Source organism: Dermacentor andersoni, chromosome 10 (genome assembly GCF_023375885.2).
Source record: "Dermacentor andersoni chromosome 10, qqDerAnde1_hic_scaffold, whole genome shotgun sequence".
Taxonomy (NCBI): Eukaryota; Metazoa; Arthropoda; class Arachnida; order Ixodida; family Ixodidae; genus Dermacentor; species Dermacentor andersoni.
This window is the reverse complement of record NC_092823.1, coordinates 135,458,428-135,479,401: the sequence shown is the minus strand read 5'-3', so window position 1 is coordinate 135,479,401 and position 20,974 is coordinate 135,458,428. Positions and strand designations below refer to the sequence as shown.

Here is a 20,974-nt window from a genome sequence, read left to right as displayed (position 1 = left end):
TTGTGCGTAAAAAATAGAACATGCGTAACAAGTACAACAGAACAGAAATGCAGATGGAAGTCCCCTAGTCTGAAACACTACCTCCAGTCAGCAGTGAAATAAAAAAGGGACACGAATTCTGCAGTAGTAAACAAAAAGGTAACCAAAAAAATTCAGGAAACTGACATTTCGGCCCCCACGTGGAAGCATTATTCATGAGCCTTGTTCCATAAGAGAGCCTTCTTGTTCACTGTTTCCTTTTCTTTTTGCTACAACTCCACCCGATCAGACAAGATTTCGTCACACTCTCGCCTTCGGAAAGGTAATAAATACATCAAAATAGTGAATAGAAAAGGACTACAATATAATGACAAAATAGTAAGAAATTCGAAATTTAATTCCGACGCTTTACATGACAAAAACACGGTATAAATATGAGCCATGCCATGGTAGGGCCTCCGAAAATGACCTCCTGAAGATCTTACATGTGCACCCAATGCACACAGGCATTTTTACATTTCGCCCCCATCAAAATGTGACCGCTGCAACCGGGATTTGATCGCACCACCTTTTGCTTAGCAACTCAACACCTTGGCCGCCAAACCACCACAGCAGGTGCAAGATAGTAATGACACTAATTAGATTTGCTTAAATATTATGTACATACAGTCGAAGCTGTTTATAACAAACTTCATAGTTCCACAAAAAGTGGTCGTTATGTATATATAAATAGTTCTTTATATTTGGACTCGCTATTAAACACGCATTAAAAAAGAGAGAGAGAGAAGCCGTTACAATTTGGCAGCACTTCGGTCTGAAAACCAGATTTTCAGTGTCCTTTTTCTTCCCGGTGCATTCCCACATCCAGCTGCAAAACTTCCGTTAGAAACATCCATCTAAAGAGCAAAATGTGGCGTAGTGTGGCTCTTTCAAAACTGCACCTCATTCCGACCACCTGTCATTTTGCAACTGCAAGCGCAGCCACCATTCTTTAAGGCGAAAGCCTTTTTAGGCTCACGGTGAAGTTTGTGTCAGCAGACCTGACCGCCAGAGTGTCCGCCGAAGCGTCATCACATCATATGAAGACAGATTAAAGACAGATTAAAGAATGAAAAATGATTGATAGTGACAGTTAGTGAATGATAAAGTTATAATAGTTATAAGAGATTGGTAGAGGTTAATCATGACTAGTAATGACTAATAATGACTACTAATGACTACTGATCCGAAATGACCCATATGTCTAACGCCGGCTTGTAATGACCACAATTGATTAGAAATGACTAGAAATGTCTAGCAATGAGCAGTAATGACTGAAATGACTACTAATGATGACGGCTTGTAATGACAATTGATTTGAAATGACTAAATATGCTTGGTAATGATCAGTAATGACTAATAAAGACTGAATGACTTGTAATGACTACTGATGACTATGATATGACCAACATGTTTAACAACAGCTTGTAATGACCACAATTGATTACAAATGACTAAACATGCTTAGTAGTGAGCAGTAATGACTAAAAGAAAGAAGAGAAAGAGAAAAGGCAAATGATAACAGGAGGAAGAGTAGGCTTTCGCCATTCACCTTTTAAGAGAGATCTTAAGAGACCCTGTAATTTTTTATTCAGGAGCTTATGATATATTTTACTACCAGCGGGACATAACTGTATCTGTACACGAGAGAGAAGCGTTGTAGCTGGCTGGAAGCGTACTTTGTAAACTACTGTGCCATGCTGCCATTTTGCAAAAGTCTCAGACATGGTCTCAGCATTATGGCTGTGTGTCAACCACACAAGAGCCGTAAATTTACGCTATGTTACTTCGGGCAAAAAAAAAGACATGTTTGAAAGGTAGAACGTCACCACAAACTGTTATCAGCAATCAGCAAAGCATAAACGAAGCACCACAAAACCATCATCTACTGATAGCAGTGTGCTAACCGCCAACCCTTTGCAACGTTTAGTTAAAGGGACACTAAAGGTTACCAGAAAGTAAAGTTAAAGTGATAAAGCAATGCTCTAGAATGCCTAAGGCGTCAATATAATCGCGAACAGAGCTTTAGTAACCGAGAAATTGAGGTGAATGCACGACACGATTTGAGACCCGCCAGCGACATTCTGGTACTAGCCCGATGACGAAAGCATTCCTCATCATAATTTATGTCACTAGTACTCAACTACTCGTATTAAAAAGATAATTTCATTAGAATATAAGACGGAAGAAAATGCTACTTGTCTACTTCTATTCGATTCTAAGAAAAAAATAAAATTTTGACGTTACCCTCGAGTAGTATGGGTGAACGAAAGGTTTCGTCTTCGCTTGACTCTGTGCGCTTGACTTTGCCCCGCGCGCGCTTTAGAGTTTCAGCTGTTTCTTTATCGCGTCTTGCTGCGGTGGTCCTGCTGGCTCGCGAAACTTGCATTTGGAACAAGCAGCGAGAATGCCACGTCCATGTGATGTCGTGGGATGCGCAAACAGTCCGCGGAACTTGGCCAAGGGCAGTTGCAGCAGCGAATCCAACGTTACTTATCACTGTGTGCCAACGAGTGAACCTCTCCATTCAAAGTGGTTAAGTGCCGTACCTCTGCCACAGCGCGTTGGCAAAGAGCCGAAAAATCACGTAGTGCGCTCGCTGCACTTTCGTCCAGAGGATTACGAGTTCAACGCCGACTTACTGAAGTCGCGTGAAGTGCCTTTCAAAGCAGGCCGTCGTCGTAGTAGTACGCAACGACGCCGGCAGCGCGAGCCCTCAACAGCAGGTCACGTTCATCAGTGCTTAAATCGCTGAACTCGAGCTCAGCATCGCGAGCTAATGTGTCGATGTCAGGGTCATCCATTGCAACAAGCGTCGAAGTTGGTGTCATAAAATAAAGAACACGCTTATCGTCGCGCGCTTTCCCTTCCGCTAGCCACCATAGTTCCGCTTTCTCGCTGGTGTTGGCTCTGTCTTGGCTCTGTTTCTGGCCGCGCGTTTTCGTTTTGCGCAGAAAAGCGGTAGCGCTTGTCTGCAGGAGCCGTTTTACTCACCGACGGCGCAACGTCACTACGAGACCATGACGTAAATACTCCTCGATCGGAGGGCGGGTGATTTGAACTGCGCTAGAGGTACACGGACGCTTCAGAACGCGTTTCGAGGTTTCGAGAAACAAGCGTTTCGAGGTTTCTGGGTTGGTATTTCAACAGTTCACGTTGACTTAATATTAACCTTTAGTGTCCCTTTAAGGCAGCGCGTGGTGCAGCACTCTCGCTGACTAAGGCCGCATAGGGCAACGTCAACAGAAATGCTTAAGCAGCCATTCCCATGGTAGAAAGACATAGATGGTCGCTCCAAATCGTTGAAACAGGCATAATGCACATGGTGCCATGTGGACAAATGCGAAAAAAAAGAAAAAAAGAAAGAGAATGATGCCATTGTGGCATTCAACATCGCACCAACGCATGGCCCGCGCCGTGCTTGTATATGCTGTACGCAACACGCCTCCGCCTTGGAGGCATGTCTTGAAAACGCGTGACTACATGTGACCTACTCCACAACTTCTGAAATCTGCACAAGGCAGTTGCTCGCTCATCTCGAAGGCCATATCATTGCAGTTGGATTGGAGCAGGATGATGCACGCTACCATATGCCCAGTTTGGTCGTGGTTCTGTGCTGTGGCACTTTACGAGCGCCCTTTTGAACTGCGACTGGGTTCAAAAGGTTCATTGTGGCAGTAAGGCGATTTTAAATAATGTTCATTATATCTGGAAGCAGTTCCCATAGGGAGGGTTGGAAAATCGCAAATTCACTGAAATGTGATCATTATAACCAATAGATCATTAAATCTGGGATCATTTGGGATTGTTATAAGTGGGTTCGGCTGTATACAGTTTCAAGCAAACGTCAGGGGACTATGAATGCTGTTCCTAAGAAAAGCAAGTTCCTTATTGGAAAAGTTAACAGATGGGGTGCTTACACATTCGAGATCTAATCTCAAAACATTTTCACGCACGGCAAGCCTACAAGAGAAATCATTGAGGCTGAAAGTGTTCCGAGATTAGGTCCTGAGTGCATAAGCACCCCATCTGCTAACCTTTCAGATAAGAGACTATCTTCATATTTCAGATACTAATCATTTACACATGTGTGGTGGCTTTGTGCACACGTATAAAATTGTGCTCTGGAAAAATAAATTTTTGCTGGTAGTACACGCCTTGTTTCTCGTCTTGTCCTTCTTTTTGTGGTTGTTCCCTCTGGGCTATAGAACCTGTAGATCTTTAACCAACAAGCCCAAATTTCTACTATTTTAAATTGAAAAGCATGGTGTCACATGCGCACAAGTAAACAGGAACACATCTCCCTTAATGACTGCGGAAACTCGCTGTCAAAACACTGGAGTGAGGAAGTGTGGCAGCAGGAGTGAGCAAATCGACTTTTGTGCTGCCTCTCATTTGAACGCGAACAAAGCGCCAAAAACACATCGTACACGAAGCTATCAGCACATTGGGTCCCCGTCGCAGATCGCTTCCAAGAAAGAGCCCACAGGGTCCAGTACGGCGGCACCATACGCAGCAGTGACTGAAATAGAACACTCCCTCCCCCGGTGCCTTGCACCCAATGGAAGACAGCACACTTTCTCTCCGCTTTACCCCGTTGCATGCACGAGAGCTGCCATTGTTAGCTCACCCTCACATGCTTTCACTCGCACATACAGCATACGGCACATGGCGACGATGTTATTGCCCTTGGACTTTACACGGAACATCAAGGCGACGGCAGAAATGCGCTTGGAAAGTCCACATACAGTGAAACCTCGTTAAACCGTAGTTGGCCGGAGCTCGGAAAAAGTACGTACTAAACCGTAGTACTGCTTAACCGAAATAGCATGAGGTCGCCCACTTACCTGTCTAAAACGTAACCCAGAGAGAGTGCGATGAAAGGGGAAAAAAACGGGCAGTATTTATTTACTTCGCACGACAAACGTGTTATTTTCGTTTGATGCCACGGCGGCCTAGCAGCGACGACAGCGGCCTCAAACTTGCTGAAGCTGTGAGCCAGCTTTTCAGCCAGCCCACTCTTCTCAGCAAACACTCGCATGGCAGATTCCTCGTTGGCGTTACATATTCTCCATGCACAGGCGCGGTAGTGTTGCAGAAGTCGCGGGGCACCTTTTCATCGCGGGGTGCTGTTCTCATCGTGACGATTGCATTCATGAGGCTGAGGTAATGTGCAGTTTTTGCCACTGTCAGGCCTGAATCGCCCATGCTGTTGCTTTCCGTGTCGTCCTTATCACTGTCGCTAGGCAACACTCCGGCAACAACAGAGGCAACGATGGCGAAAAGTCGAACCTCGTAGCCGACATCTCTTCGCGGTCGCAGCAGCACTGCCGTGCAACTTCTTCGCATTCCAAATGCCAAGCACCGTAGTCATAAGTAGACCCATGTCATGTGCCAGCGCCAACTTTTCATGTCACGTTCGATAGCACGAACAATATCTAACTTTTCTTCTTTGCCGAGCACCCGGCGTCGTTTTTATCAGAGTTTCGGCATGACGAGAGTTCTCGCTTGCACAACGCCACAACACTCTCTGACACCGTGCCGATATGATGTTGATATTGATGTGGATTCACGTGCAAACACATTGGGCACTTGGAGGTCGTTGTGCTGATCTCTGAGGCTTGTTGTTCTGCCGGGCCACCCGATGGAGAGCACCGCCGTGCTTGCGCGACGAAAAGTGGAAACACTACATGTCAACCGATATGTACGCAATAAGCTGGTACGGTTTATGCGGATACAAAATACATTATGCTGAATGGCCACTGAGTCGGGGATTTGACTTTACTACCTTTAAAACGAAACTACTGTTTAAGCCGGTAGGGTTTAACAAGGTTTTACTGTAATTGCTATTGCAATAAAACAGATTACAAACATTGTACTGGCCCTGGGTACAGAGACGCCTGCCCACTGAACCCGCTGCAGCACGTGCCTTCCTAATATTTAGTTCGTTCACGGCACCCTCAGCCTACTTTTCATTGCTTTGCACCTCAGCTAGGGAGCGCTGCACCGCTTGGCCCACTCAACTGTATTCTAGTACACATTAAATACAGCCGCCCTGACCGTTCCAAGAGCAACGGCGACAGCCGGGAATGGCCGTAACTGCCGGGAAGTCCAGTATTATAAGCGTGAAAATTACGAGAAACTGTGAGAGAGGCGCTCTTGCGCAGTCTGCAGAATTTGAACAGCTGCACTCTTTTTCAGGGAACGAGTCTGCTCACTGTTTGCGGCCAATACCAGAGGACATATGCCAAAACCTATCTGGAGTAGAGTAGCGCAATTTGGGTCAATTTTTTGTGTTTGGCGCAGCATGGCGCAGGAATGTGCACAAGAGTCCCACCCCTTCAAAGAGAAAGATATATGTGTACACAAACGGCGCAGCACACCTCAATGGATGGATGGATGGATGGATGAAAAACTTTATTAGGGTCCTTTAGGGCGCACCCTAGCGCGCAGCGGGCCGCTCCCATGTCGGGACAGAGAGGCCGAGCCTCTCCGCCACGTCGCGGGCCCGTTGGACAGCCCATAACTGTTCTTTGAGGTTGGGGCTGTGTAGGACAGCATCCCAGCGTGAAGAAGTGTTACTTTCATCGCCGCGTAACGCGGCGCATCGCCAGAGCATGTGAGGTAAGTTCGCTAAGTCATTGCAGAGTGCACATGTATTTGTCGTCTGAATTTCGGGGTACATCTTGTGAAGAAATAGGGGGTTTGGGTATGCCCCCGTCTGTAGAAGCCTTAGTATCAAAGCCTGAGGTCTATTGAGTTTGCAATGTGGGAGGGGGTAGATCCTCCGAGCCAAGTAAAAGTGCTTAGCAATTTCGGTGTACGAGGAAGGAGAGTCCCTCAATGGCCACAATCTTTATAAACATATGGAGGTTGCTTACGCAACTTATGCACATTGTACTTGTCTGTTATGCTTGTTTTGCGTATATGTCTCCAAGATCACTCCTGCTCAAAGATAATAATAACGACATTATCAGCTGAGCAATGTTTATTAAAATATGCCTATGGAAACGTGTAGAATCGCGACTTCTCGGACAATGAGCTGGATGAGACTGTAGAAGTAACTACCGTGGTTATCCAAATCTAAGCCAATAGTGCTTTTTTTTTTTCAAATAATCGTATGCCAAACAAGGCTTAGATTCGAGGATTTTAAAAACTCAGGGCCATGCTCTATGTGAAGAACGTTAACAGTTCAAAGGTCCCTACAACAGAGAAATTTTGGAAAATAAGACCAATAATCAGTGCAATACAAATCCGATGTGTCAAACATGTCCCGTTTCCAGTTCAAAGCATCGACAAGCAAATGATTCCGTTTACAGGAAGGGTTATCACCAAGCAATTCGCGAGAGGAAGCTCAACCTGGAAAGGACCAAATTCTTCCTCCGCTGCAGTGCTGACAGCTTGGCCCACAACCTGGAACTTTACCAGGGAAAAGGCACTAGCATGTTGTGTTGCAGTTTGTACAGCATGTTCCACATGGGCACAACATGAGGGTTTACATGGATAACTATCCTTCCTTTGTGCCCCTCTTCCAGGAAATGAAAGAGGTTAGAATCTTAGCTAGCGGGACCATCCGATCAAACTGTCTCGTCGAATTCCCCTTGAAAAGTGACAAGGAACTAAAGCAGGCAGGGCAGACAAAAGCAAACGGAAGGTCAGCGAAGGAGATATTGTCAATGTTAGATGGCATGACAACATGGGACAACAGTCCCATGAACATGGCGTCTACAACTGTTGGCATCGGGAAGTTGTCAAAGGTGAAAAAGTGGAGCGAGTCACAGAAGCAGCACATCGAAATTGACTGCACTGAAGTAATTTATGAACAGAACAGCTTCAAGGGAGTGTGAACAAATTAAATTTTTTTAATGTCTTTGGATCCCTTGAAAGTCAATGCGAAGAACTGGTCCGTCCATGTGATCTCACACTTTGTGACATTTGTGATTTGCAATGACTGGATAGAGTACATTAGTGATGCAAAAGAAAGCATCTCAAGGAAGGCATCTCTAAGAAAAATATAAAAAATGTCATCGCCTTATAAACGGAAGTAGCCCATCGTCTCATCGCAATCAACAAAAGTGGGCGGCCCAAAAGGGGATGGCCAAGCGGCACTGCACGGCCAAATAATTATCAGAAACATAACCCTACACCAATGCCTAAAAAGCTCCACAAAGTGTGATGGTATTAACCATTGGCCAAGGCATGTCGCTACGAACTTTGCTCAACGCTGCAAGAACCACAGATGCACTTCGAGATTCCAACTTTGCTGCTGCAAGTGTGAAGCCTTTCTTTGCTTGTTTGCTGTAAACGAGTGCTGTTACAAGTTTCACAACAAAATGTGAAATCCTGTGTTCTACTGCTCAAATGTCTCCAAAAAATGTTTATCTGCACAAGCGAAGGTCGACTTGGTGAAAGCCTACCACCAGATTCTTGTGGAAACCTCAAATATTTCCAAGACTGATATTATAACACCCTTCGGCCTGTTCAAATATCTGCGCATGCCTTTCGGTCTTTGCAATGCGGCCCAGACCTTTCAGTGTTTCGTTGACCAGGTATTATATGGCTTGACATGCTGCTTTGCCTATCTTGACGACAACCTCATCTACAGCACCACTGCTGAAGCTCACAACCTCCATCTACGTCAAGTGCTCACAAGACTCAGTAAGTTTAGTCTTGTTCTTAACGGTCTAAAGGGCGAGTTCGGTGTTACAGAGTTGGATTTCGTCGGCCATTGCATCAACGCAAACGGCATTCGTCCACTACCAATTCATGGATGGCGTCACAGCCATCCATGAATCATGGTTCAGGACAACATTTCCATGAATTTCCTCAGCCATCCACCACGAGGCAACTGCGTGAATTTCTTGGCCTCACCAACTATTAACACTTCATTCCTCGCTGCACTAATATACTGCAGCCTCTCCACGACCTTCTCTCGGGCCTCAAGACACCAAATACCCCCAGGGCCTGGAACGACACCGCTGACAGTGCGTTTAGAAGCATCAAAGAAGCCATTGCTAGCGCGACGCTCCCCCCAAATGTGATGTCCAACATCTGTCGTGGTTGACGCATCGGACACCGCTGTTGGCAAAGTTTTGCAGCAGTTTGTTGCTGCTGCTTGGCAGCCCATCACCTTCTTTTCCAAGAAGCTTGCGCCCCCGAGTGCTGCTACAGCATGTTCGGCTGAGAGCTGCTCGCCATCTATTTGACTGTGAAGCTCTTTCATCATTTTTTTCGAGGGATGCTCCTTCTATGTCCTTACCGACCATAAACCACTGAAATCTGCCCTAGCGTCCAGCAGCATCTCCTACGCACCCTGCAAAATCAGACAGCTTGCCCACATTTCTGAATACACCAGCAACATTCGTCATGTCAGCGAAAAATCCAACGCCATTGCCGACGCACTTTCTTGCGCCGGGAGGATGGTGTTGAACGGCAACGTGGGGTCGCTACCATACAAAAGATAAAAGGGTGAATATCCTGTGGTGTCATGTCGGGACGAGTTGTACGCAAATGTTACGTAGGCCAGCGTGGCGTCCCAGTCGCAGTGATCGTTGGAAATGTATATCGACAGCATCTCTGTGAGTGTTCGGTAGAGACGTTCGGTAAGACCCTTCGTTTGTGGGTGGTATACGTGGTGGATAGCTTGTGCTCAGTAGCATAGGAGCAGAGGAGGTTGTCGACAACTCGAGACACGAACGAGCGGCCGCGGTCTGTAACTGTCGAGGTGCAACGTGGCGGAGAATGACGTTGTGGAGAAAATCGGCGACGTCAGTTGTGCAACTAGTCGGAAACGCCTTTGTTATCGCATAGCGTGTCGCGTAATCAGTAGCGACGGCGATCCACTTATTCCCTCTAGTCGTCGGAAAAGGGCCAAGCAGGTCAAGGCCTACGCAAGAGAAAGGTTCAGAGGGAACTTCGATTGAGTGGAGTCATTCGACAGATGGCAGGGGAAGTTTCTTCCAGCGCTGACACAATTCGCGAGTTGCGACATAACGACGCACAGAGTGGTAGCGACCTGGCCAGAAGAACCAGCGCCGTAAGCAGTCGCATGTACGCAAAACTCCCAAGGTGTCCCGCCGTTGGTGCATCGTGAAGTTGTTCGAGAGCAACAGATCACAGATGATGAGGAAGGACAAGGAGCAACTCAGGGCCATCAGGGTTGATATTGGGGTGGTAGATGATGTCGTCATGCAGCACGAACATGCAGCATGTGCCATCGGTGCTGCCAGATTGCACTCCAGCGATGATGGACTATAAGAATTCATCGCGTTGTTGCTGAGCGCGCATGTCGTTCATGTCAGTAAAAGCCACCACGAAAGTCACCTGATCATGCGGAGCAGGATCAGGAGGATCCATGGGGTGACGAGAGAGGCAGTCAGCGCCCTTGTGGAGGCGTCCAGACTTGTAATTGACAATAAATTAAAATACCATCTTACTTATCATAAATGAATCATAAATGAAGTACCATCTTTCTTTTTCACAGGGACGACAGGCGAAGTCCAAGGGTTGGCTGATGGCTCGATGACCCCTGTGCGGATCATTTTGTCCGCTTCTGATTGGATGACTCGACATTTAGCGTGCGATACACTATAGGGACACCGACGAATAGGATTCGTGTCTCGAGTGTTTATACGGTGGTGAACAACAGATGTTTGGCCTAAAGTTCAGTTGCCGAAATCAAAGATGTCACTGTACGATTCGAGCAGAAGACACATGTCCGTGCCCTCTGCAGAGGTGAGGTCAGGTGCAATCATTTTCGCGAAGTCATCCGTTAAGAAACCAGAGCTGTCAGCTGCCATTAGTGCTGATAAACCCCTCTCGGGCATTCAGACTTTCAATGTTAAATTCGGAACTACTAGAAATGCTGGCCAAGAACATGGCGGCCGGAAGCACTTGAGGGCACAGGCTGAAATTCAGAAGCGGTAGAATGACGTCGTTATTAGTAACCGTGACCAGCGTATGCGGAACAACAACGTTCCAGTTCAAAAGCATGTCGACGATCGGGCGAAGCATATATTTACCGTCAGAAACCTGTAGCTTGGCGGTGCTGCGACTGGGGGTCCAAAGACGTGGAATCTACTTTGCTCGTGGAGGAGTAAGTGAATGTGGGGCTGGGCTCGATATTCAGGACGTTTGACAAACACATTTATATTTACATATTTACAAGAAAATTCAAAGTAACACAGAAAAAGTTCATGATGAAGTAGTAGCAGCCGTTCACTCCAGTCGTCCATTGCTCCTTTTATGCCCTGCGTGGTCGTTGTTCAGTCACCTTCCCAATCAGGCGTCAGGGGACTGATGACATCAGGTCCCACCAATCCAGAGGTCAGTTGCCCTTTCCCATTGAAGGGAGCTTTGTCGGAAATGCACGCACATCACTGAGCACAAACAGAGGAAGGGGGGGAACGTAAGCTTCGATTGTACACTGACTCCATCCCCGGCGTGGACATGCCAATTAGGGCGGCTGACAAATGATGGACGCTATCATTGCACTGACCGCGTCTCCGGCGTGGATGTGCCAATTTGTGCGGCTGACAAATGATGGCTGTATCGTTGCTGATTGCTCAAACCTCTCCTGACCAAGGTACTCCTGTGTTGGCCATAAGTAATCCGTTTTGAGAACCATTTTGACGAGGCCGTCGGCCCGTTCCCCATAATCACATTAGCCATGATTGGAGGTTGTCGCGGGGTGAACGGCTGATCACAACAGTGGTCAAAGTGACGTAACTGCCTCGGATGACAGATGCACATCGAGAAGAGAGCACAAGTGCGGTGGGTCGGTGCTCGGAGCATTGGCAAGTTGAGGCAGTTCTAACTGAAGAATGCTGGTTGCGCAGTTGATGAGAGCAGAATGATTGGATAAAAAATCTAAACCAAGGATAACATCGTGACGGCAGTTGTTGATCACAGCAAAGAGAACAGAAGTGGGGCAGCCGGCTATACTTAAACGCGCAGTACACATTCCAAGAACAATCAGCACGCCACCATCGCTCACATGAAGCACTCGGGCAGCTGCTGGGGTGAGGACCTTCGTTAAACATCTACGTACGCAAGCACTCATCACAGATATGTGGGCTCCAGTGTCGACGAGTGCTTGGACAGGTACGCAGTCTATTTAAACGTCAATTACACTTCTCTTTGTAGGCATAGACAGAGCTTCACATCGGTGGCAAGAATGAAGCCTGCAACGTTTTTGCTTTCATTCTGTCCCCACAGTTGATTGTTGCCCACAATGAAACGAAACGCTATCATGAAAAGTGACAGCAGAGGGGAGCTAACGGTCCAGTTGTTAGCCTTTTGTCTCAACGTGTCTCCAAAACTCAATATTAGGCAACCTCCAGCTCGCCCTTGTACGCTTTTCATCGCACCCACAGCACATCAAGCACGGGGAGCGATATCGCACTTGGACTTTATACAACTGAACATGACTGCACAAGGGCCTAGTAGCTCATGCGCAGCATGCAAATTGAGAGGTGCGTGTGCAAGCAGCTGCATGTATTCAAACCATTTGACCATCTGCGGCCGCGCAGTTTCCATTTATTACCTTAGTATTCCTTTATGGTGGCAGTAAAATTACGTTATAGTGAATTCTCATACAAACACACTTTGTTGTATTGATGCTCAGAATACACTATGGACAAGAAGTTCAAAAGAGTTCATACTTTATGTCGAAAACTTCATTATATTAAGGTTTTACTGTATATCAAACTATTTTGCGATCCCCTTCTATAAATGGGTAGGTGATCACTAAAGCATGCTGTGATGAATAAATATGATGAGGTCATCTTATTCTGCTGCATTAATGTGGGATGTTGTATGATGTAATATGCCTTCACCTCTAGTTTATGCAGCACCGAATCCGCAGTGCTGGTACATCAACGAGACAATTCCAAACTATTATTTTTCATTTGAGCCATTGAGCCTAGTAAAAGCTTTCAAAACTCTACAAGTTGGCTCTTTGAGAATCCAATGTAGCCCATCTTTGCCGGTAAAGTATTTAAACCCAAGCAGATGCCATAAAAATCCATGACGTCATGGCAAGTCTTTTTTCATCTTTGCATCTTCACTGATTTGTCAAGCTTCCTCTTGTGATAAGAGTGGTTTTATTGTTATGGTAAAAGGCTAACTTACTAATACAGATCAACTTATTTTTCTCTTTAATGTCCCTTTAAGAGCAAGGTGTTCACACTAACCTGAAGCCTCCATCCCCCGAATCCTTGGGTTTGAGTGACGGGGTCTTGGGCCTGGACACAGGGTAGTAACATCCATGAAGTCATAGCAAGTCTTCCATTTTTGCATATTAACTGATGCTATAAAAGCCTCTCTCGTGATAAGAGTAGCTTTTCTGCTATTTGTAGAAGGCTATCACTAATACAAATACAAATTTTTCTCTTTAATGTCTCTTTAAGAGCAAGGCATTCACACTAACCTGAAGCTTGCATCCCCTGACGAATCCTTCTGTTTGAACGACGGGGTCTTGGGCCTGAACACAGAGTAGTGAAAGCCATGAAGCCATAGCAAGTCTTTGTTTTTGCATGTTTACTGACTCATCAAGCCTTCTCTCATGATTAGAGTGGCTTACTTGCTATCTTTAGAAAGCTACATTACTAATACAGATCAACTTATTTTTCTCTTTTATGTCCCTTTAAGAGCAAGGCATTCACACCAACCTGAAGCCTGCATCCCCCGATAAATCCTTCTGTTTGAACGATGGGGTCTTGGGCCTGGACACAGGGTAGTCCCTTGAAGAGGAGTATGGACTGTTTCCACCATCTCCTCTGATGGGACTCAAGCTACGGCGCGTGCTGGCCAACGCTGGCGGTGAATCCGCATAGCCAGACCGTGTCCTCACAGGTGTCTTTGACCTTAGTCGCTGATCTTTTTCCTGCACTATCGTCTTTGTAACAGCTGCGGCAATCTGCATACAGGGTAAAAAACAATGCAGCACAACACAGCCGTGAGTCAACTACACAAGCACTATCAACAGTTGTGCAACAGCTCAAGGAACTCGTCAAAACACGCGAGCCACAAAGAGTCAGACTTTCTCTTGTATCTTCTTCTATATGCACTGAAAAATACCAATTTCAACACATTCAGAGCATACGCACAGCAGCCCTGCGAGCACCACCACAGTAGCCCTTAATTTTCTCACTGCACTTGAGTTCAAGGCCACACTGAGGGTAAGCTGACAACAAGCAAGACAGAGAATTCTTGTGAATTTTGGGGGCAATTTGAAGACTGTTGTCTCTTAATCCCAACTTTTACTGTAAGACCTTCATTTTCTCACTGCCCTGTCTTTTGATCTAGTCGTGGAAAACAGCATGAGGAGCAAGGACCGGATATTGTTGGACAAATGGAAATACATATATATGAAAAAAGACAGGAAGCAATGAAGATAGCAAAGTAAAAAAACGACTAAAAACAACAAAGGCTGTAGCATTATCAGACACCAAGAGCTACGGCCAGACAACTAATGCAAACTAAATGATACTGGCATACTGGAAGCACTTCCAAACCAAAAGCAAGAACTAAAAGCAAACAGAAAAAGATGACAGGCATCGCATGTAAACAACTAAAAACCAAAAAGACAACAAATGCAAATGTAAACGTGACAATGGCAAAAGAAGCGTAGCACATAAAAATGAACATAAAACAGGAAAAATGATTTGAAAACGTTAGCAAGACAAAACTTGCTTTTTTTCAAAGCGTCCATCACACAGTCAAATTGATAAGGCATTCTAAGGACTGCTAAGACATTCAATTTCTTTTTTGGTAAGGGTGTTCTGGTCACAATGGTGACACAGGCAACAGCTGTGCCATCACATAGACGGTGTCATAACACAGTAATCGCCTCAAAATAATTTCATGTGCTTTGAACGCTAAATATGCAGGAGGGTCCTGAAATGGCTTTACCATGGCTTTACCACTGTCCACTTCTTTAAAATCCAGTGTGCAGCTACAGGTCTTGCAGTGGGTGGACATCGTGCTTGCGCTCCTGATTCGCCTAGCTCAGTGTTGCACCTTTTCGATGGCTTTTGAACTTGAGGGCCAAGCAGGTTTGTCATGACATCAAACATGGTTACCATAATTGCCCTTCACCTAGGCTAAGGACTACTGCTACCAGCATGTATTTATTGCAGCAGTGGTGGCTTAGTAAAACCCATCATGAATTAGTCTATTGGGGACCCACCATGGTTGTTCAATGGCTATGTCATTTTGCTGCCAAGCACAAGGCCACAGGTTCGATTCCTGGCAAAACCACACCATGTGTTTTGCACTGGTCTGTGCTGAAAGCACTGAGTGCCATAAGCTTCCTTGTTCACATTCAAAAGGTTCAAAGTAGTGCTTGTATTCTTTCAGAACAAGTTTTGCTGTAAATTGATGCAAATGAAAAATTCTTAAATTTCTGGCATCATTACAAGAATCATAAATGAGCTCTAAAGATATTGCGCATTTGGCAATAAAATTGTAAAAGTTGACAGGTATGTAGAGCACTCGAAGAGGTGCCCATTACTTGCACAAAAAATTGAAATGTACAATTGACTAATCAACGCAATTTCACAAGTCAGCTTTTGAATTACTTTATGGCACATACTGCAATTTACAGATTCAAGCCAGTGAGTTCTCAGTGCACATCTACGTGGAATTAATTTTTTCAACAATGACTTTCCGAAGCTGTAAAGACGGTTATAGACACCTTGTCTGCTACAGTGTGCACAAACTCTCTCTCCTTTTACGTTTTAAACATTAGGAGTGTCAAAGCGGACAAAATGTGTATATGCGTGAAATGAGGGAAGCCGGTCGCGTGGTAAAGCTTAGCAGTACACAGGAATGTCTGTGTGCATGTGTGTGTGTGTGCATATAGTGCAGTTGACTGTGGTTTGCCTTGGACCACTGTCAGTTACACTTCTCTCCTTTAAAGGGTAGGATGTGTGTTGAGTGAACTCCTGAACAATGCTTTGCAATGTTGTGAACATGGTTTAATCATGGATCTGGGGCCTCAGAGGGGTGCAATGTAATGCTACACAGTGTCTACCAAGTTGACACTTCCAAATTCCTCGAGTTTTCCAGGTTTTCCAGGTTTTCCCTGGGTGCCTTTGCAAAATTTTCTGAATGAGACTGAACTTCGTTATATGTCAAGACAGGCTGACACCATGTTGCCCAATGCTGTCACTCTCGAGTAAGCATGTTGAAAAAAAAAAAAAATGACTTAATCCAGTCTGAATAGTAAGGTGTATTTTATTCAAAAAGAAAACAGAAGCAAGGTGTTAGTAAAATGCACAACAAATAAAATATATTTGAAAAAAAAAATGGCAAAGCCCATTCCAAATCGAGTCAAACATTTTCAAATACCAATGAAAAGGAGATAATACAGAATCAAATATTTTCGAATATGAGCTATTTCTATCAACTGATAGCAAGCTCAATGGTATGAGGCCTGAACTTTGTCACAACTAAGATTCTCTCTCAGCAGCTGGAAAGTCAACCTCAACTGTCCTGACATACTCTCAGCCAGTCCATAACATCTCAGTGTTGGGTCACACTGCTTCAAAATTTATTTTGGTTAAGATGAGGGACACCTGCATCTCGGCGTCAGCCAACACTTTGTTTTTGAGGTGGAGGGATGGTTCCTTTCCCGTTCATTCCTCAATGCATGGATCCTTTCTGTTCTCGTTCTCCTTCCACCACCCGTACGCCCCACGGACCATTTGAAGCACCCTCTTGGTCAGTTGTACAGTCAACGTCAGGTTTTTCGGACTCCTTAAGGGCCACGAAAACGTCCGAAAAATCAGGCAGGCCAATATAGCTCTGGAGGCCTGCCAGTAAACTTATTAGGTATATCAGTGCTCATAGTGCGACAGGAGACGGGGATGCACGCATGCATAATTAAGGAATACATACTGTGTCCCGTGACAATTGCCCCTTCCCATGCTTGTTAAGCTTCACCGCAATAGTTTGCATGTTTTACCGCCTAACATTGCTGTACAGAGGCGAAGCTGACTTTCGAAAACCAGCATTATGCAACACGTAATGTTTTTCAGGCTTCGAAGCCAATCTGGAGGATTACAACCGGGGAGTCGGTGCCATTGCTGACAGCAGCGAATTCTTTCAATGAAAAACAAGGCACCACACGGCAAGAAGCTTAATAGCAAACGCAGAAGCAGCTGGGCCTGGCGTTGCCACAGTGGTGGTTACGGCTGCCAGCAGACCTGCATCCTACAGCGCCAGTTCGAGGCGGCGAGATAACCAACATGGCAGCTGTGGTGGCTTCGATTAATGCCGTTTCGGACCTGCAGTCACGCGAAAAGTTCGAAATATCGGTCGGCGAAGTGTTCTTGCATCCCAAATTTCAGACGTTCTTATACACTGACTTTATGGGGTACATGGTTGTGCTGCGAAACCGTGCGAATTATCGGGCACGTCAGAAAAATCGGGCGTCAGGAAAATCGGTTGTTGACTGCACTCTAGAAACCCCTTGAGCCGACGACACGGCGTCAAATACGATTTGTTGCGATTCCCCCCCCCCCCCCACTCTAAACGACTGGGAATTAAACCCATGTCCTAGTGCTTGACTAGTGGGCTTTAGGGCCAGGAAGTGTGCTCAACAGGAGCACACAGCTCATAGGGACTGTGTGCTACTGCCTAGGCATACGAATACCTCATTAAAATTAAAAGGCAGCACCTTTTCTTCAAAACTGAGAACACACCATAACGAGTGTGGTGCCATAAAATGAATATATTCCATAAGAAATTTTTGAAAAGAACCTAATAGTAATGGAGACATAAAGGGCGCAGTGTTCCAACTGCAAAGATGACCGTGAGAGAGGCAGAGGCCACCCACAACTCTCCACAGCTGCTCTTCAAGATCTTCAAAACCGTTACTGACGCTGCATCGTCGTGAGGGGCCACAGTGGTTGCCGTCTCCTATATGCCTTAGTTTGTAATTAATTCTCCACAAAAACTGCAAACTAACGAAGTGTGCAGATCCAATGCACATGTTAGATCTGCTTACCTTGACTTAACTTCAAGGTAAGCAGGTTGTCCGTCTGACAAAGGTGCTGTATAGTTGCAGTGACAGGACGGCACATGTTAGCAATAGCAAACAACCACCACTTCCCCATATGTTAGAATATTGGAGGGGTGCTTGCACCAATTACCCTATGGATTGGATAAATGGTGGGCAATCTTGCAGTCTACCATATCACAGACCATGGCATAATAGAAGGGGCCTCAAATACCACACAAGAGAGCAAGCCAGAGAGCAAGCCATCATTAAGGAAATTGTGGTATCTATGCCTCTCCATTCTTGCTTTTTTGCACTACACACTACCCTCACCCAAATGTCATGCTTGCTATGTTAAGGTGGGATCACTGCTTCATGTAATAATATTTGGTTTGCGTATTCATGGCAGCCATATCTGCAAACTGCAAAGGTTTTCTTAACATTGCCAGTGATAAAGTGTTGCATTGCCCCTTTAAGTACTCTATCTCACAAGCATAGCTGATAAAAGCCGAATCAGTGATATCGTACATGGTCTGTTTAACCAAACCATACATTGCCTTCGAAGAGGTAATAGCAATGCAATACAGCAGACAAACCACTGATCAAAGTAACAACACACAGCTTACCTAAATGTGATGATACAACAGCTAAATTTCGCAAGTTTATGCCTGAGACGGTTGATGATGAAAAAAAACAAAACATTTCTAGCAATTGATGGCTCACTGCAGATGGCCACAATGGTGAAAGCAATGGCTTCACAGTTCTTGGCAAGTGGTAGTACAAAGCAATAACCAATTATTTTAAAAATCCTTTCTCGAGACTTAACACAAATCACCCAAAAGATGGCCCGCAGAACTTGAACTCCTAAGAGAGTCCTTCACGAATCCTTTCAGAATTTCAAGCAACCTGGTGAAGAAACAGTTGCAAATTTTGCTAGAAGTATTAATGGAGCATTCGAGTGGTTGCTTCCAAGCACTCCTACAAAGCTTTAAGGGGTATTAGGTAAAGCAACTAAGCTTCATCGCAACAAAGCCAGAATAATGCCACGAAAACCCTTTGCCAGTGTAGCACGGCTTCATCGTTGCTTTATAAAACCATCAGAGCACTTTGATATGACCAGTGCAATATGTCACAAATAACATACTTAATGGCAAGTCATTATGAGAGCAATTAAACAAGAAACACCTTAGCACTTGGAAAGAGGTCATTCGGCACTTTCCTCAAAATTTGTCGCATATTCCTGTCTTGACCATGTCTGGGCTTCCAGTCAGGGAGACTAATGCGTTGCCTCATTGCACAGACAAAGTTCGCCAGTGCAAGCCACGTCAGAAAAGCAATCTCTTTATGGATATAGAATTATATTTGCCCGACGTAGGCCTGCTAGCTAAATATTTCAATTTCTGGAAGGTAAAACACACCCTGACAGATTGAAACATCACGTGAGACACGAGCTGCTTTATTTTTGCCATTCTGACGGAGCAGCTTTTGCAGGTGGCCAAGAAAAACGGCCTTTTTCATTGAGGCTATTGTACAACAGATTTATGGCAGCACAGTTTTGGGCAGGTTCCGAGGATATTTTATAGTTTCAGATACGAAACAACTGCAATGATAAGTAAATGGTGCTGCTGAGGATAAAAATCGCTTGGCATCTTCGGACAGTAAACTAGTACTTCGTCTTCGTAAGCAATCGGCAGTATAACAATTGCTAGGAAGCTTTCATTACAAAATGTGCTAAATAAACAGGACCTATACTTTCAGGAAACATTTACAGGTTTAATTATTGTGCAGCGGCATTTAAATCAATCTTTTTTTATGGTTAGTCACGTACAACCCGCTTGGAGTGCTTGTGTCCAAATGTTCATTGTGCCAAGCAGCAACGAAGCGGACGGTATCGCAAAGTACTTCACCCGCACACGCAGCACATAGAAGAGGTGCGCCTAAACCAGTGAAACTAACGCTCTTCATTGCAGACTACATGCAAAAAGCGATTGCTTCGACAACAGACACCAGTGATCCGTGCTTGTGTCGAGCGCTGTGCACTATACAACACGACTGTTGCGACCGATGCACAAAATTAAACTATGTGACATTTCCAAAGAGTGAGCAATCAATCAAACGCAAATGTAGCTCTTGGTGACGGAAAAGCGTGACAACAAACTAATGGCAGCGGAAGCCAAAAATGAGCGGACTACTCACTTCCTGCAGTTCCTTCTTGGTGGGGACCTTTCGTGCCCTGGACTCTCTCTGCGTTGGCGGTGTCTTAGAGCGAGAGCGGGAGCGGGACCGCGACCTGGAGTAAGATCTCGAGCGAGACCGCGACCGAGAACGCGATCGAGACCGGGAGCGCGACCTCGAGTAATAGCGATCCCGGCTGTACCTGTCTCGATCCCGGTCTCGATCATCGTCGTAGCGTTTGTTGTACCCGTAGCTGCCTCTACCTCGACCCCGACCACGTCCCTCGTACGATCCCCCTCCCCTAAAGCCCCGGCCCCGACCGCGGTACGGGGCCCGTGGAAAGAATCCGCTGCCTCGCCGGCCGCCACGGAACGGGCGCCCAGACATGGTCTACCAGGGCCCTCTGTTCTTTTCCTTTCAGACAGTTCCGTGACAGGGTCCGCAAGGACCGCGTCCAGTCCAGCGTGAGCTCGGATCCGGGTTACATAGGGAATTACTGTATCAGGCGCAGTGCACACTTAACTCCTTCTTTTCGAAGCGCAACAAACCGAGAGAAATCCACGCACCACGCACATCAACAATGGCGTCGATATCAACGATTCAGTGTTTTCGGCATGTGAGGAGTGGTTGCTTTAGTGTGAACCTCGCGCGAAAATCAACGCTTTGCGGTACAACGAACAGCCTGTAGGCTCCGTGTAGACGAACTGCATTAAAGTACCCGGAAAAATATGCGTTAGCCAAGCAATTCACAAAGCAGGAGCAAAACATCAGTTTGGT

The 20,974-nt window shown here is 45.7% G+C and overlaps 1 protein-coding gene across 2 annotated transcripts in view; it reads right to left on the bottom strand.

Moving 5' to 3' along the window:
• LOC126545145 (uncharacterized) overlaps positions 1-20,949 on the bottom strand; it is an 87,022-nt gene extending 66,073 nt beyond the window's left edge. For both annotated transcript variants that reach the window (XM_050192875.3, XM_050192883.3), the window contains exons 1-4: positions 20,219-20,949; positions 13,689-13,936; positions 13,448-13,501; positions 13,212-13,262 (exon numbers count right to left, since the gene is read on the bottom strand). In XM_050192875.3, the coding sequence (XP_050048832.1) occupies positions 13,212-13,262; positions 13,448-13,501; positions 13,689-13,936; positions 20,219-20,584 (719 nt within the window). In that variant the 5' untranslated portion in view covers positions 20,585-20,949. The remainder of the gene's footprint in view (positions 1-13,211; positions 13,263-13,447; positions 13,502-13,688; positions 13,937-20,218) is intronic.
• Positions 20,950-20,974: the final 25 nt, after the last annotated feature.